Source organism: Fukomys damarensis, unplaced genomic scaffold (genome assembly GCF_012274545.1).
Source record: "Fukomys damarensis isolate Sample0158 unplaced genomic scaffold, DMR_v1.0_HiC HiC_scaffold_15, whole genome shotgun sequence".
NCBI classification, from domain to species: Eukaryota; Metazoa; Chordata; class Mammalia; order Rodentia; family Bathyergidae; genus Fukomys; species Fukomys damarensis.
Window position 1 is genome coordinate 20,441,238 of NW_022900927.1, and position 18,220 is coordinate 20,459,457.

The following is an 18,220-nucleotide window of genomic DNA, read 5'->3' on the forward strand; positions in this document are numbered from 1 at the left end:
GTCCAATGATTCTGAGGTTTTGTTTTCCCCCAGCACTGGGGACTGAGCCCAGGGCCTTCACACTGAGCTACATCCTCAATCATTTTTTACATTTTGAGATAGGGTGTTGCTGAGTCACTGAATTGCCCAAGATGGGCTTGAACTTGATTCTCCTGCCTCAGCCAGTGCTGAGATTACAGGCCTGCGCCACCAGTGGGCTGACATGCACTGTAAGGGTGCATGAGCTCCTGAAACCTCGATTGTTCTGTGAACTGTCTAGGACGAGAGCATGGGAATCAGGAAAGCACACAAATAACCATTTTAGGAATAGGGTAGGAAAAAGGATGTTTTTTTTTTCTTCTTCTTCTTTGGTACTAGGGATCGAACTTGGGTCCTTGCACTTGTAAGGAAGGCAGCAGAACCACTGAGCTAAATCCCAGGCCCAGGGCATGTTATTTCCCCCAGCTTGAGCTAACCTGTAGCTATGTGTAAAAAGTCTGAGACTGGGTGTCCAAAAAAGAAAAGACCCTTTGACACCAATGACCCTCAGAAAAAAGCCCAAGTGTTGCGCCTCTTTTAGGAAAGAGGACAGGACATGAGATTAAAGCTAACAATCCAGGACCCAAATTAAAACGGGACATAAGGCCAGGGATGTAGCTCAGTGGTACCATGCCTGCCTGGCAAGTATAAGGTCTGGAGTTCAATCCCCGGTACTTGGTGTCTACGTGTGTGTGTGTGTGTGTGTGTGTGTGTGTGTGTGTGTGTGCGCGCGCGTGTGAGATCTAAGACTGAGCTCTTCAAACCACCACTAGAGATCCGTATTTGAAAAGCAACCATTTATTAGAACCAATACAAGAGTATGAAAAGGGGGAAGAGAAGGGTGGAAGAGGGGGAGAGAATGAGGTCTGAATCAGATGTCAGTTGTAGAAACACATAAATGCCTACTTTTAAACATTTACATTTAAAAAGTGAACAAACATACAGATCACTTATCCTTTAAAAAAACAAACAAAAGCAGACATGTTTGGCTGAAATAAAACCAAGAAACATAACCGAAACTCCCCCACAAACCAAAAAGTCTGTAGAGAATTCAATGTCTCGTTTCCATTTAGAAATCTGGCTACAGAGTGTGACTTGTTTTGCCTCAGGATGGTGCAGTGCCAGAAGAAACCCGGCCTCGAGTCTGTCAGGGCCCATCCGGTGGGAAGTGGCGGCAAGGCCAGCAGGCCACAGTGAGTCAACTCCTAGCTACTTGGCAGGATGTCAGACCGTGCTCTCCATCCTCTAGGACTCCACAGAACCATCCAGTACCGCTGGTGCTGAGGAACAGTGGGAGCGCAGTCCACAAAACACAGAGAACTGGAATGTGACCGCTAGTCGCCAGAATCTTGTGCTTTTTCAGGGGTTATGGATCTAGGGCCAAGGAGGGGAAAGAAGAAAGAGCCCTACTGGGAAGAGCAGCAGATTGAGCCCCTCAACTGAGATGGAAATAAGGCTCTTGCGCCCACACCTGGGCAGATAGAAGCAATGTCCAAAGTTTTCTCAAACCAAAGGGCAAAAAGGTCAAGGTCAGGTTCAATCTGTGGACACCAAGAAGAGATGACAGATACTAAATAGAGTGACTCATATAAAGCCTTAAGGATCAATACCCAATTCTGAGTGTTAAGAGTATTTCAGGGAAAAAAAATACTAATGTAGCTCTTTTGGTGGGGAACGAAGAGGTGGTTGTTCATTGAACCACCGGGCTTCTATGAGGGCTTAGAAGCATGAAAGGGTGCAGTAACCTAGCTGCCTGGGAACAGTTTTGATACAAATCAAAACCAAGGGTTGCTTTGCTTCTGAGACAGTCTGAGTTACTGACTCCAAATTGTGGGCAATGGGCTTCCCTGCCCCATGATTCCCTAGCCCAACGCTCTTGGGTTTGAAATAGCCTCTTTTTGTGAATGTAAGACACGGAAAATACTAGTGCCTTCCTCCATAACATCCTAAGTTAAGTCTGCACCACTAAGACTCCAAAATTCACAAAAACACTGTCACCTGAACTAGCAGCTTTGATGAGGGGTGGGAGCAGAGTTTGCCGAAGTCACTAAGTAGTTCCAAACCTGGTGACAACTCAGTGAGTATTAAAACCTGTGTCAGGCTTAAATTTCGGCTCCAGGTGTCCTCCAGAGAGGACCGTAAAGTATTCTTCAACTTTGACTTACAATGCCTCACAACACCCCTGTGAGGTAGGTCAATATTATTACCCCCATTTGACAGATGGGGAACTGAGGCATCGAAGGAATGACTTGCCCAAGGTCAGGCGTTATGATCAGCTGAGGAGGTTGGCACACACAGCAAGCATCCACCCAATTCTGCTGCTTCCCAGAGCATTTTACTTCTCAGAGTAGACTTCAGAGCAAAAGGAAGTTGGCAGGTACACTCTACTCTGCAAACCAGATGAATTCAATCAACCTATAAGGATTAACTGAGGACCTATCACTTCTCTAGCTTACAGTGAAGAACACTGGAAAAACCATCAGCTTCTGAAAACAATGTTAGTGGGTATTATGAAAATAAAATTACATTTTAAACATTAAGCACATGGATTCTTTTGTAAACCAAAATTTTTTTTCACTTCAGAGATAAAGGGCTAAGTCACACCAATTTCTCAAAGTTTTGTACTGAGTAACCCAAATTCCTAAAATAGAGAAGCAAACAAGACCCCTCTTACACAGGAAGTTAAGAACTACTGCCCAGTGGTGGGCTTCGGGAACCCTAGCACTCCACATGCCTTCCTGCTGTGTGACACCCCTCCTTACCCCAGGAGCTGCAGCATCTCCATAAACAGCTCAAGATTACAGACATAAATGGTAATCTCTACAACTAGCCATACAGGCTCTTACAATATTCTTTCCTCCTGCCAGAGGCATAACAAGTTAACACCAGAGGGGGCAAAACAAAAACAAAAAAATACCCAACAGTAACAAACCAAACCCAAAATACCTTCTCCACCCACTTTGGTTTGACTTTGGATTCTGGTAGAAATTGTAATTTGTCCCTTGTCCTAAAACTACAGGGATGAGGAGAGTTCCAAAGCCACAGCCAGCCCTGGTTTAGAATGAAATCCTAAAGCTACTGGAATCTGGAAAACACTGCTTTAAGCCTTAAGAGCACTGAGACACAGTGCTCAATGAGACACTCAGCTGTGCTCGGAGAATTTCTAGGCAAAACACCCCTTCCTCATATCAGCCAGTGTAGCGGGACTCTACGAGCAACAGAAGCTCAAAGAATGACTTATCAACACACAGTACAAGGTTCACCAGGGACATCTTGTTTCAGGACTCATTCCAAGACCTGTAAGCTTTTTCTTTTTTTTTTCACTGATGGGTAATCACACTGGACAAATTCAGGTGACGAGAAAGTTCAAGACTGATTTTTTGCCAATGACACTTCAGGTTGTCTGTTTGGAATTCCTCCCCTCTAAAAAAATCTCCTTAAAAATGTGATGAATTGGCCACTTGGGCTTGGATCAACTGTTAGGGTCATACCTGTCAATGCCAGGGGACATCACACACAAAAAAATAGAGAATGACAAGATAAAAAGTTCATTGCATTCAATTTGGCCTAATTTCTTGATAATAGTTTCCTATTAGATTTTCCGATTAATACTGATGGCTCTTACCTAGGCTGTGATAATTAGGTTTTGATCTATAGTGACATTAATGACCACAATCAGTTGACTTTGAAATTGTCTAAATTAATGGCTCTTTCCTTGTCAGCTTTTGCCTCCAGTGCAGGATCCATTCCCTCCCCCACCACCTTGTTTTAACTCCTTCTTTTACTAACTTAAAGACGACAAATAGTAATAAAGGATCACTTCTTCCCAAAAAAAACAGATTTTAAACTATTTTAAAACATTTCTCGGGCTGGGGATTTAGCTCAGTGGTTCTGGCACCTGCTTCACAAGCACAACGCCCTGAGTTCAACCCCCAGTACCAAAAACAACAACAACAACAACAACATATCTCTGACAGAGAAGCAATGTGAGATGTTAAGGTGAAATGAGGACCGGGACAAAAGGCAAGAGAATGAACTATCAATGAGCAGGAAAAATTTCATCTAGAAAACAACCATAGTCAAGCACAATGTTCAAGGGGCAATGACAGGCAGAAGTAACTCGAGAAAGACAAGATGAGGTAGATTAAAATCCAAGAAATTCAGCACAAGCAAAAAGAAACTAGAATTGTTTTTATGAAGCTATCTAAAGAACTTCATACTTTAACTTCCACAACAGTGGGCTGAATTCTTGGGAATTCTGACTTCCAAAGCTAGCCAACACAATTATCCAGGCAGAACTAAATTCTCTTTTTCTTGCGATCACATGGGTCAAAATAAAGAACACTGTTGAGATCAGATTGCTTTGTTTTTGTGGTATTGGGGAGTAAAACCAGGGAACGCTGAGCTATAACCCCACCTTTTTAATTTTGATACAGGTCTCATTAAATTATCCAGCTGACCATGAACTTACAATCCTCCTGCTTCACAGGTATGTGCTACCATGCCATATAAAATTAGACTATTTTCTTAACGGGGATAGGCTTCACCCTACACTCACCTAGACTTACTAAGTCTGAGTCTCCAGGGTAGGTGTATATCTGGGAAAGGTTTCCATGTAACTGGTACAAGTCCCTGCTGAGAAGATACTTTCTTTTGTGGTATTGGAGACTAAACCCAGAGTCTTCACACCCGGCTATATCCCCAACCCTGTAAAAATTTTATGAGACAAGATCTTGCTGAAGTTGCTTAGGCTGGGCTCAAACTCGCAATCCTCCTACCTTACCCTCCTAGAGGCGTGCTGAGATTACAGGCATGCGCCACTGCACCCAGCGAGACATTACCCTCTTGCAGTGCCGGAATGAAACTGTATTACTCAGAGATAAATACTCAGATATTAACAGATGTGCCAAGCCTTCTTATTAACAAAGCATTTGTTATTAGACTGCAATGATAGGAGAAAAAAATATGGCTCTCTCCAGGTTTAAAATGGGCACCTCCATCCAGGCTGACCTTCCCAGAAGTTGATCTTAATACATCTGCTCAGGATTAGAAGACTTACTAAATTGTCCTTGGAACTCTCTGGGGAAAGCACTGCTAAACTGTGTAGAAAGGGTTATCATTTGTTGCTCATTACTAGAAGAAATTCACCATTAGAAAGATGTTTTAAAAGAGAATTAAGCACAGGAAAAAAATGTGACCACCTGAGACCTAGATGTTTAAAAGTGCTTTGCCCATGGCTACTACCTCTTCAGAGGGGAGAAACTTTGTAAGTTTTGTTTGAGGCTACAAATTTCTAAGGGAAAGGACAGCTACTCAGCACTAACAAATGTAGAGGAACAGGCAGGTGTCCGGTTTCCTTTGTGCTGAGGACCACTCCTATAAAACCAGCTCCCATTAGCTAGGAGAGAACACAGGTTGTTTTGGTGACAATCAGTGAAAAACCAGGATTCCATAAATTGGAAAAAAGGACAGAAAAAGATATAAGCGAAGATTATTAAAGGAGTGATGAGTAGTAGATGATACTGTGGTTATTTGGGTAAGAGAAAATCAGATTTTGATTACTGCCTTGAACATTACCTATAACCACAGTTAACCATATGCTTCTGATTTCTCAAGATCAATCTTAGTATCAAATATTGCTATTTACTTCATCCACACACTAGGTGTTTGGTTTTAAACACATGGTCACTACAGTTTATATGGCCACTACTACTGGAATACACAAGCTACTGGGACTATCATTTTCTCCAGCTGCAAACTAAGAGGCTCACATCACCTCCTCAGGAGCCCTGGCTTACTTTCCTATTCTAGTCTGCCCTATTGATATCCTTGGTTACTCATATGATAAATTTGTTTTCTGACCATTCTTCTTTGTGGTGTCCACCAGAGTAAATATAAACAACTGTCAATTATCCAGCACTTGATCTAGTCTTTAATTCCCACAGAGAACAAAGGAATATGGAGATAAAACTCCCACACATACGAGGTATGGGTTATGAGCTCTCACCCGATCACATTACCATTCTGAAGGATTTTCTTTGGGCTGACTTAAACCAAAAGCTTTATTGTTCCAGTCTGTCATGTCACTGCAGCAACAGCTGTCTCTTCAACTGTGCAGTATAATTTTTGACATAATTTATAAAAGCTCACAGAATTCAATCAGCAGCTGAGCAGGAAGTGATTTTAACAAACACTACAGATGAGTACATGATTTGCATATTATTTGGCTCATCTGTGGACTGGATCAATCCATCCATGGCCCTCATTACTACGAATAACCTAGAAATGGTTGAATGCTTCTGGCCAAACAGCTGTATGTTTTAAAACTCAAAAGCAAAAACAAAACAAAAAAAAACACCTCAGTGGCTGGTGAATTCCAGAATTAAGGCTGCTTCAAGCATTTTTCTCATTCCCTCAGCACTGGGACTGAGACAAAGATGCCCAAAACCCTGCCGTTTCCTTCCTTTCAGTCCTGATTCAGGAGATCCCTCAACTACAAAAAAGGATGAAGAGAAGCAAGGAATTTCTTAGGGAACAAAGATGGAGAAGGATATGACTGAAAAAAAAAATCAATACAATAGCAAAGCAGAGGAAATCAAAAGGGAAAGATTTTTAAGTAGATTTTTTAAGTAGCAAAAAGTTGTATCGACATGCTAATGCCAGGACCTGCCACTTTCTCAGGTGATGATCTTCCATGGAAATTCATTTTTCAAATATAAGATACAACTAAAATTTCAAGAGTGGAAAAAGGGAAGGGGACTCCTGGTGGCAAATCCAAGAGTAAAGCAAGCAGAAAACTTATAACTGCTATGAGTATTTAAAAGTGACACCGTGGCCAATGGCTCCCCTCCAAGAATTCCCCATTGAAAATAATGATATAGAAGGGAAACTTGGATCCACTGAGAAGTAAGATCAGGTTTGAAGCCTCTTTGGTAACAAAGAATGCTTTGGGAGGCCACAAAACTTGGCAGGGTTGGAGGGTGCCTAGCACCTTGGCACAAGCAAGCACCAGGCAATCACATCTACATAAATATATAATCTAAATATGAGAGACAGAAGGAGAGAATACATACATTCTATATGTGAAATGAAAACAACTGTATCTGCCCCTACCCCATCATCCTGTACTATAGCTTGGGCTCTCCACAGTTAATAATCTTGTCATTTCATGACAAACTGACACCATCTTACAGAAGCATAATCAGTGATTGCTAAGAACAAGGCCAAAAAGTCCTGGGCTAAAAGGAGTGCCCTGACAAATTTTAATGTAAAATTTCAAGTCCTCAAAAGGACAGAGTTATTCTGGGAAATTGGGTGAAGATGAACAACAGAAGGTGGACAAAAAGACCACACCAGGACCCTGTACTCTCCTGGGGAGAGGTGAACAAGGTGGGGAAAGCCCAACATGTAGACAGTTGCAACTGACTTTTTAAAAGATGGGTAACATCCTTTCCAATCCAACATGTTAAAAACAAAGGCCAGTTAGTCATCAACATGTTCTAAGAAACAAAGCAAGAAACCAAAATTCACCATCTTTGCTACAACATCCCCCAATCTAAAAGCAACTGATCCCGAAAGATCAAGACTCTAAGGTGATTAAAAATTAAAACTTATCTTTAGGTCATAGGGGAGCAGAAGGAAGAGATTAGGGCAAAGGAAAACTCTGTAGGAATTACATACAGTATATAAATGCCTGGTCTTCACAGAGAGACACTTATCATGAATCAGACCATCAGTTATGTTACAAGAGAACCAATACCAATATTTCTCCTGTGGAGCACAGTGATAAGCACATTTTTATGGATGTGTTTAGGATGGAGGGTAGAAGGGAGAGGAGGCAGAGAGGTGAATGTATTATGTACAAAGAGAAATGACAGAGACCCCCCCCCTTTAGCTCTTTGCAGTTTCTTTCTCTTTGTTTTCCGCATCCTCAGGATATGCATGCCACGTCAGTCTCTCTTCATAAAATGCTATCACAATTTGTGGACATTTCACATTAGCTTCTTTTGCAAGAACCAGGTCGGCCTCATCTGTGTCTTTCCTGGAGAGAAAAAATATGACACTTAAAAGGGAAAGAAATAGGGCCGGGGATTTAGCTCAGTGGTTCCACTGCCTGCCTTGCAAGTGTAAGGTCCTGAGTTTGATCCCTGGTACCAAAAAAAAAAAAAAAAGTGGTGTGGGGGGGAAATAAGAGTGAAAAAAATTGGGGGCTGGGGATTTAGAAAAGTGGCACCGCTCCTGCTTCACAAGCACAAGGTCCTACGTTCGACCCCCAGTACCAAAAGAAAATAATGTCTAAATATAGGTTTGTATCATTATATTAGTTGACTTGATTTCCTCACCTTGATTTCAAAATGAAAAGAACTCTAATGGAGACTGGAGGTAGTTGCACACACGTGTAACCCGAGCACTTGGGAGGACTGCTGTGAGTTCGAGGCCAGCCTAAACTACATACTGAGTTCAAAACCAGCAAGATCTGTCTCAAAAAAAGCAAAAAACTGGCTGGGCGTGGTGGCTCACGCCTGTAATCCCAGCACTTGAGAGGCTGAGGCAGGAGGACCGCTATGAGTTCTAGACCAGCCTGGACTACATAGTGAGTTCCAGGTCAGTCTCAACTACATAGTGAGACCCTGTTTCAAAAACCAAACCAAAACAAAACAAAAAAACCTAATGGGGCTGGGGGTATAACTCAGTGGTAATACACATGCTTAAAATGTGTGAGGCCCTAGAGGCCCTAGATTAGATTCTAACCTCCCCACCACCCCACCAGAAAAAAGAAAAGCCAGAAGTGTATAATGTCAGCACTCTGGAAGGCTAAGGCAGGAAGATTCCAAGATGGAGCCCAACCTGGGCAACTTAATAAAACTGGGTCTCAAATCTGAAAGAAAGAGAGAGAGGAGAGAGGGAAAGAGGGAGAGAAGAAGGAAAAGGGAGAGAAGAAGGAGGGAGTTTGTTTGTATGAGTGTGTGAGTGAACACAAATGTACACTCAATTGTATTGAGTATGTAGATACTGACATGTATAAGTTTCTGGATCTTCTAAGTGATGGCCTCTTACTTCTTTATTTATTGCAGTACTAGGAATTGAACCCAGAACCTTTGCACTGAGCTATATCCCCACCTTTTTTGTCTTGCCAATATCCCGCCCCCAACACCAGGGATTAAACTCAGGATCTTGCACTTCCTAGGCAGGTGGTAGAACCACTGAGCTAAAGCCCTGGCCCTCCCCACCCTTTTTGTATCTTTATTTATTTTTTATACTGGGGATTGAACTCAGGACCTTGCAATTGCGAGGCTGGAGGTGGAACCACTGAGCTAACTCCCTGGCCCCCCTTTTTGTAGTATTAAATTTTGAGACAGGGTCTTTCAAAGTCACTTAAATTGCCAAGATGGGGGCTCAAACTCATCACCCTCCTGCCTCAACCACCCCCAGAGTGCTGGAATTACAGTCATGCACCACCAGGCCCACTTCTTATGGCCTTTTAAATATTCATTACCCCTTTGGTCACAACTGTGAATGAGAACAATGAAACAAACTTAAGCCAGGTTTGGTGGTGCATGCCTGTAATCCCTGCACTGTGAGAGGCTGAGGTAGGAGGACCACAAATTCAAGACCAACCTGGGCAAATTAGCAAGACTGTCTTAAAAATAAAAGGACTGAGGATCTAGATTAGTGCAAAGGGCCACCCCACAAACACACACACACACACACACACACACACACACACACACACACACACGGCTGGGATGTGGTGAAGCACTCCTGTAACCCCAGCACTCTGGGAGACAGGTAGGAGGAATGCTGCAAGTCTGAGGATTGGTTAAGGATCTCTGATATTCAAAATCTCTTAGTTTGGGAATTGTTAAGTTTTGCCACCTATATTCCATATAAATTCAAGCCACTGACAAAGAAACAATTGAAAAGTACAGACAAATCTTCTCACCATTTCATCAGGAACATTAAATCACCACAGGAATCTGTTGCTCCAATAATCTTTTCTGGTTCCAGCCCTCTCTCAAAGCCCCGAGCAATATCGTTGCTCTGCTATAAATAGAAGACAAAGGTTACAATTTGGAGAAAACAATCTGTTTTAGCTCAACAAAGCACCACCTGCACTAATATCATTCCATTACTGTCACCAATTCAGAAAATTCTTAGAACTCAAGAAATACTAACCAGGTGTCATAGCACTACTGAGAGTATGCTTGTGATCCCAGCACTCTGGAAGGCTGAAGAAGGAGGTATGCAAGTTTGTGCATAGCATAGGCTACCTAGTAAGACCTTGTCTCAAAATAAAAGATAAAAAGGGATGGGGATGTAGCCAGTACAAAAAAATAAAGGGAGAAAAGGAAGGAAAGGAAAGGAAAGGAAAAGAAAGGTCAGATAGGTAATAGTATGTTAGCCAGTGACAGTGATGCTAAGAGGTTTTTTTGAGATAAGGTCTCATTATGTAGTTCAGGCTGGCCTTGAACTTGTGGTGATCCTCCTACCTTAGCCTCCGGATTGCTAGGATTATAGGTGTGAGCCACTGTGCCTGGCCCCAAAAGATGTTTTTGCAAGAAGATACAGTTGACATTTCTGGTATTCCCTTCAACAGATTAAGAGTGATGCCTAACCAAAAAAAAAAGGGGGGGTGTGAGGCCGGGCATAGTGGTGCACACCTGTAATCCCAGCACTTGGGAGGCTGAGGCAGGAGGATTGCTGTGAGTTCGAGACCAGCCTGGGCTACATAGTGAGTTCTAGGTCAGTCTCAACTACATAGTGAGACCCTGTCTCAAAAAACCAAAAAGAGTGATGCCTAAAAGTCTTTAATATCCCAAGAGATATTCTAGAATCATCTAGGAATTCCTCTAATCTACTCACTCTGAATCTCCTTAATATTCTAAATTGACTACCCCTGTGCTGCAGCATCTACGATGATAAACACATCCAAAATTACTCCAACAAAACTTTTCATTTTATAAACTTCAAATACACTACCTCTCTCAAACTTTATTTTTTTAGACTTTGAATTTGCCTTAACACAGACGAATAATTTTAATTCTTTTCATAGTCATCTATATTATGAAAGAAAAGGCAAGGGTGATGCAAGGCCAATACTGTAAGATGGCAAATTTCAAAGATCAAAAATATCAATACCTATATACATACTTGGCTGGAGGAGAAACTGTAGTCTGCCTATCCCTTCTCAATATGGATGAGGTGTTAACATCAGAAGGCAGAACTGAACTGAACTAACCAGCTGATAACTCATGAGAAGACTGTTCAAACTTGCTCTGAATGCAATCAATGCAATCTACAGGGAACACAAGGTCTGATCCAGGTGCAATGACACTGGTAAGAGCAAAAAAGTAAATTTTTATGCAAACCTAACAATTTAAAAATAAAATTAATGGAGGATAATACTATTTTACCTAGTAAGAGCGCAGAAAAAAATTTAGGATAACTACTCAAATGAACAAACTCTCTGGTATCTGATTATCATAAGATCTCTTTGTTGTTGTTGTTCTTTTTTTTTGGTACCAGGGATCGAACCTGGGCCCTTGCATTTACAAGGCAGACAGCAGGACCACTGAGCCAAATCCCTGGTCCTCGTAAGATCTCTTTGATCTGTGATTTACCTTACTTTCCTCTGAGAGATGCAAAAGTATGGAGGGTCCAGGTTGCACCCAAATATAGGAAGGAAATTCCATGCATGGATCAAGGGGAGATACTGACTTATAAAAAACAGCCTCTTTGGGGGCCCTTAAAGAGAAAAGGTTCCCAGATGTGCACACAGCTGCTCACAGCTGGAATGCTGGCGCATAGACTAAGTAGTAAATCATGGCTGGCAGCTGAAAACAGTTTGCCACATAGGGAGGGAAGGAGGGGGGAATGGAAGAAAAATGTCAAGCTGTTGAAAAGGAGCCGAGGCGAGGAAAATGCTAAAATCATCACACAAGGCAGTAATCTTAAATCAGGCACAATGCCGACTAACAAATTTCTTCTGCGGTGGTCTAAAGAAAGAAACACAATCCCCTCCTGTACCTTTAAAACATACAGTCACCTATCTTCCCAGCTGCCTACCTGACAGCCACCAGTACTGCTGAGAATGCTATCAGGGGCCCTAGATGAACAGTGTGATATAAGGGACACGTGGGAGTTTTTTCAAGGTCAGCATCTTCAGAACCTGGCCTAGGAATGAAACTCTCTATACTGACCAATGGCATTAAGCCAGGTAATTCAGAATGCTCCCTTTTGAAAAACAGAAATGCTAGGTTAGAGATATACATACTATCTGTCATAAATGCCTAGTTAGAAATCTTATGCTGTGTTGGCTTTGCTTTTAGCTACAAAATGAATCAAATGACAAAAGCCTGAACACAAAAGACTAATAAAAAATAAAAAAGGTGTGGGAGGATCATGTCCTAGCTCCTTAGAAAGCTTTCTCAAACCCTTTATCAGTACAATGCATCATAGCGATACAGACTTCACCAGAACAGGACAGTTTTTAAATAAGGTTGTAAACAAAAACAGAATTAATCAAGGAAAGAAGGAGACAGGCACGAATTGAGGGTCCACTTTCTCTTCTATCCTCCACAGTCATTTCAGTTCATTTTGTTAAGCTGGTTTCCCATTTCTTTCTCTCTCTTTTTTTTTTTTTTGGTAGCAGGGATCAATTCCCATTTCTTTCTCTATAGAAACCAGGAGTCACCTGTGTAAGTCTTTTTTTTTTTTTTTTGTACCGGGGCTTGAACTCAGGTCCTTGCACTTACAAGGCAGGCGGCGAAACCCCCCTGAGCTAAATCTCCAGCCCAACTGTGTATGCCTTTATAAAAACCCGATGCCTGGGTCCAGCCTACAGAAATTTCTACTTAACTGGTCACAGGGACATCTGGGGTACTGGAGATTGTTTAAAGGAACGCCCCATGATTCTAATGTGCTGCCACAATTGAGAATTAATTCTTGAGCAAGATAACTATCCAAGTAGAATGAAGACAAATGGTTCCTGTGGCAGTGATGCTAGAGATACACTTTTATTTTATTAAGCTTTAAGTGTTCACCATGAAAGTCTTCCTAACCTTGAAATAAATGGAGTGAAAGCCAGGAGCAAAGAGAGACAGTGTGTGTGTTTATGCACACAGATAGAAAATAGATGAGAAAGAGAGGTAATAATAGTACCTATACTAGTTACTTCAGAGCGAAGATGAAAAGGATTAAAACAACTGAATCAGACCAAAACTTCACAAATATACTTGAAGACTATATAATAAAAAGATTCAAAAGGAAAATGAAAATTACTTTCTTATTTGGAGTATGTGGACATAAAAGCAAGAGACAATATAAATATTACTGAACTGCACACTTTAAAATGGTTAATTTTAGGGCCAGGGATTTAGCTCAGTGGAACAGCACCTGCCTGGCAAATGTGAGGTGCTGAGTTCAATCCCAGGTACAAAAAAAAAAAAAGTTAAATTTAGCTGGGTATGGTGGTGCATACCTATAATCCCAGCACTCACTAGGAGGATCCCTGTGAGTTCAAGGCCAGCCTGGGATATGCAGAGAGACTTTATCTCAAAAAGTAATAAAATAAAATAAAGGTTAATTTTAACCAGGCATAGTAGAGGATGTCTGTAATCTCAGCATTCTGGAAGGTTGAGTCAGGAAGATCACAAGTTCAAGTTCACTGTGGACAACTAAATGAGACCTTGTCCCAAAAAAATAAAGCAAAATGAACTTTTTTAAATGAAAAAAAAATTAAAAATCAGCCAGGTGTGGTGGTACATGCCTCTAATCCCAGCATTCTGGAGGCTGAGGTAGGACTGATGCCAGTTCAAGGCCAGCCTGAGCTACACAGTGAATTGAAGATCAGGCTGGATGGGACAGTGAGACCCTATCCTAAAAAAAAAAAAAAAAAAAAAAAAAAAAAAAATCAACCAAGGAGTAGCTCAGCTTGAAGCCCCTGTACCTCAAAAAACAAACAAAAATAATGCTGGTTATCGTGGTGCACACTGTAATCCCAGCACTCAGGAGGCTGAGGCAGGACTGCCATGAGTTCAAGGCTAGCCAGGGCTACACAGTAAGACTGTCTCAATAAACCAAACAAACAAAATTTAAATTTACATTTGAATTTTACCTTAACTAAAAATACATACATACATACATGAACCAAATTAAACCTCTCCTCCTTTAAAAAAACATACATAAAAGATGGAACAAATAAAAAAGAAGTGGTGAAGATTTCAAAACTTATTTCCTGCTGGGCAGAGTGGCATATACTTGTAATCTCAGCACTCAGGAGACTGAAGAAGGAGTATCACTGTGAGTTCAAGGTCAGCTTGGGCTACATAATTCTCACTTTTTTTTTTGTACTGGGCATTGAACTCAGGACCTTGCTTGGGCTACATAGTTCAAGGTTAGCCTGAATTACATAGTGAAACCCCATCTCAAAAAACAAAATAAAACTAATTTCCATCCTTAAAAAAAAAAAAATCATCAAAGGGCTGGGGATTTAGCCCAGTGGTGCTGCCGGCTGCCTCATAAGGGCAAAGTCCTGAATTCAATCCCTGGTACAAAAAATCACCAAAGATAATCCCTCAATAAAACAACTATTTACAGGGATTGGGGATTTAGCTCAGTGGTGCTGCTGCCTGCCTCAAAAGCGCAAGGACCAGAGTTCGATCCCTGGCACCAAAAAAAAAAAAAAAAAAAAAACCAAAACAAAACACACATAAAGATTTGTACATGATAATTTATAGGAACATTTCAATAGGCAAAACCAGAAAACAAATTCAAGCATCCATCAACCTGTGAATGAATGAAAAAACAAAATTTATATTATGGTGGACCCTCAAGTTATGACCCAATGCGACCCGCCTGCCTTACGAACAACTTGGGTTACAACCAGACTTTTTGTTTTAACTTAAGAACAAAGTCTTGAGTTACACCAGAAGTCCGGCCGCTTATGCTTCCCAATAGTCAAAGATACAGATTTAACTCTTAAAAGAGTTCTGGAAGGAACATTACAACATCCTTTCCTGTGTGGAGTTAACTGAGAAATCCTGGGCCAATTTCTCTCTAAGGACACTGAGAACCACCTGTACACAGGAGAGAGACTTTGAAGGAATCCTAAGCCTTCAATTGACTGACTTGAGTTACAACCAACCCTCATGAATGAAGTGAACTCCTAAGTCGAGGGTCCACTGTATTTATGGAGAAGGCAGAGTGGTTTAATGTTTTACAGATTTTCTAAAAAATGTTTTACAGATTTAATTTTGCCATTTTAATACAAATTCAAATACCACAAATTACACTTCTCACTTAACCAGAGGGGGCGCCTCCATGTGCCTCCTTGGAAGGTCCTCTGTCAGGTAACTCACTTACCTCTAGGTCCATCCTTAGGAGAGAACTAAGATATGCCCTTCTGTGGGTGGGAGGTGGCAAATGAACAGCTTATAGGGAAAAGGGAAGGAAGCTTACCTCTCTCTTTTTTTTTGACTTGATATCATCAGCACTGTTCGAGAAATTGGATTTCCTCTTATTACTTTCTGACTTCTCCCTGGGTTTGTTATTTTCACCCTCCTTCATCTTCTTATACTTTTTCATAAACTCAGAAATTAGTTCAGGGCAATCCAAGTTTTTCTCTGGTTCCCAAGTATTATGCTCCCTGAGCAAGAAGAAGAAAGAAAAAGGTAAACAATGAGAGGGGGAAAAATCGATCATCTTTTTCTTTTGGTACTGGGAATTGCACTCAGGACCTTGCACTTGCCAGGCATGCATGACACCACTGAGCTACACCCTGGCTCCTCCAATGTCTTATTTTAAATAGTACATGAAAACCGGGCATGGTGGCGCAGATCTGTAGAAGGAAGGAGGCTGAGGTAGGAAGATTTCTGGAAGTTCGAGGCCAGCCTGGGCTACATAAGAGTTCAAGGCCAGCCTGAACTGCATAGCGAAACCTGTCTAAAGCTGCCTATAGCTGTCTGCCTTGCAAGCCCAACGTCCTGAATTTGATACCTAATACAAAAAAAACACAACATATGTAGACAAAAATGGAGAGAAACCCTACATATAAAGGATATAAGGAGATGGAGATAGACAGTGTGACAGAGTACCTGCCTGGCATGTATAAGAACCTGGATTTGATCCCCAGTGCAGCAATCAAAACAATCAATAAATTAAAGCTGTAACAAATTTCATCTTAAACTTCTACTGAAGAGAAATGAAAAAACATCTACATAAACATTTGTACGCAATAATTTACAGGAACATTTCAATAGGCAAAACCAGAAAACAAATTCAAGCGGCCACCAACCTGTGAATGAATAAAAAAACAATATATGGTACAGCCATACAATGGGAATACTATTCAAGCACAGAAAAGGAACAAAATACTAAAAACAGTACAATTTGAAAGAACCTCAGAAACATTATACTAAGTGAATGAAAGCAGAAGGGACTACATACTGTTTGATTCCATTTATGTAAAATGCCTAGGCAAAACAAACTTTATGGCTTTTTTCTTTCGGTACCATGGATCAAACTGATAACTTGCACTTGTGAGGCCAGTGCGGTGCCACTGAGCTATATCCCCAGCCCCAAGACAAACTTTAGACACACAGCAGATTAGTGGTCATGTGAAGCTGAAGGAGACCAAAGCTGAAAGTAAACTGGGCTTAACCACAGCTTTAGTGGAATGGGTATGGGGGTGTGTGTGTATACAAATTTTCTGAATATGAAGTATGGTGATAGTTGTACAACTCTGTAAATGTATAAAAAATCATGGAAATACACAATTTCAGTGGGTGAATTTTATTTTTTGGTTTTTTTTTTAGATGGTCTCACTATGTAGTTGAGACTGATCTGGAACTTACTGTGTAGCCCAGGCTGGTCTCAACTCACAGCGATCCTCCTGCCTCAGCCTCCCAAGTGCTGGGATTACAGGTGTGCACCACCCCGTCCAGCTATAGTATATACTTTAATAAAGCTTTTTTTATTTTTAAACTGCAGATCAAACTCAGGACTTTGTGCTTGCAAAGCAGGCATGTTGCCACTGAGCTAAATAGACGGATCTGACTTACTGTGTAGCCCAGGCTGGTCTCAACTCACAGCGATCCTCCTGCCTCAGCCTCCCAAGTGCTGGGATTACAGGTGTGCACCACCCCGTCCAGCTATAGTATATACTTTAATAAAGCTTTTTTTATTTTTAAACTGCAGATCAAACTCAGGACTTTGTGCTTGCAAAGCAGGCATGTTGCCACTGAGCTAAATCCCCAATAAAGCTATTTTAATAACCAACTTTGGTTGTGTGGTAGAGTATACCTCTAACCCCAGCACTGAGGAGGCTAAGGTAGGTGGATCATCACGAGTTCAAGCCAGCCTGGGCTACATAGTGAGTTGAGGGCCACCCTGAACTACATAGCAATACTGGAGAGAAAGAGAGAGAGAGAGAGAAAGAGAGAGGGGCAGAGACAGAGAGAAAGTACTTTTCCTTTTCCCTATCTCTATGAAAAAAAATTACCCAGTAACTTTCCCCCAAACCCATAGATCAGAACAAATTATGGCGTCAAAATCAAGAGGACTTGTCATGGTTGTATACACCTGTAATTCAAGTACTTGGGAAGCTGACAGCTGAGGATCTCTAGTTTGAGGCTCACCTAGACTACATACACAAGGGGACTCTGTCTCAAAAAATGATCAAGAGGGCCGAGTTTTTAGCTCAGTGGTTCCATCCACCACCTGCCTGGCAAGCGCAAGGTCCTGAGTTCGATCTCTGGTACCACCCCCAAACTCTAGTACCCCCACAAAAACAACAACAATAGCAGAAAAACGATCAAGAGGAGGATGGACACTAACATAAGAAGTAGATCTGAGGATGGGATACAGTCTGCTGATTATAAGAAAGTCAGTCCTATGATAGAATTAATCTTTTTCTCCCATGTTGGTACTGCTGTCTCAACTTCAACCAATTTTTACTCCATGAACAGCATGACATAATTTAAAAAGAGCCTGGGTTTTGGGGATCAAAGAAATCTGACACTGGATCTTGTTCTACAGCCTGTAAGTTACGCAAAAAAAAATTTTTTTGTACCAGGGATCAAACTCAGGACCTTGTGCTTTCGAGGCAGGCAAGGTGTAAGTTATGCAATCTTTAGGAAATAGCTTTACTAATTTCCTCTGGAAACTGAAAGTATTTTTAGAGGCTTTTATGAGGATTACAGAG

The 18,220-nt window shown here is 41.3% G+C and overlaps 1 protein-coding gene across 6 annotated transcripts in view; it reads right to left on the bottom strand.

Moving 5' to 3' along the window:
• Positions 1-4,774: 4,774 nt before the first annotated feature.
• The window catches only part of Cbx5 (chromobox 5), a 37,931-nt gene continuing 24,485 nt past the window's right edge, over positions 4,775-18,220 (bottom strand). For 5 of the 6 annotated variants that reach the window (XM_010609370.3, XM_010609374.3, XM_010609373.3 and 2 more), the window contains 3 exons: positions 15,478-15,664; positions 9,962-10,062; positions 4,775-8,059 (listed from right to left, as the gene is read on the bottom strand). In XM_010609370.3, the coding sequence (XP_010607672.1) occupies positions 7,909-8,059; positions 9,962-10,062; positions 15,478-15,664 (439 nt within the window). In that variant the 3' untranslated portion in view covers positions 4,775-7,908. The remainder of the gene's footprint in view (positions 8,060-9,961; positions 10,063-15,477; positions 15,665-18,220) is intronic. The other variant, XM_010609375.3, reaches the window with a different exon arrangement.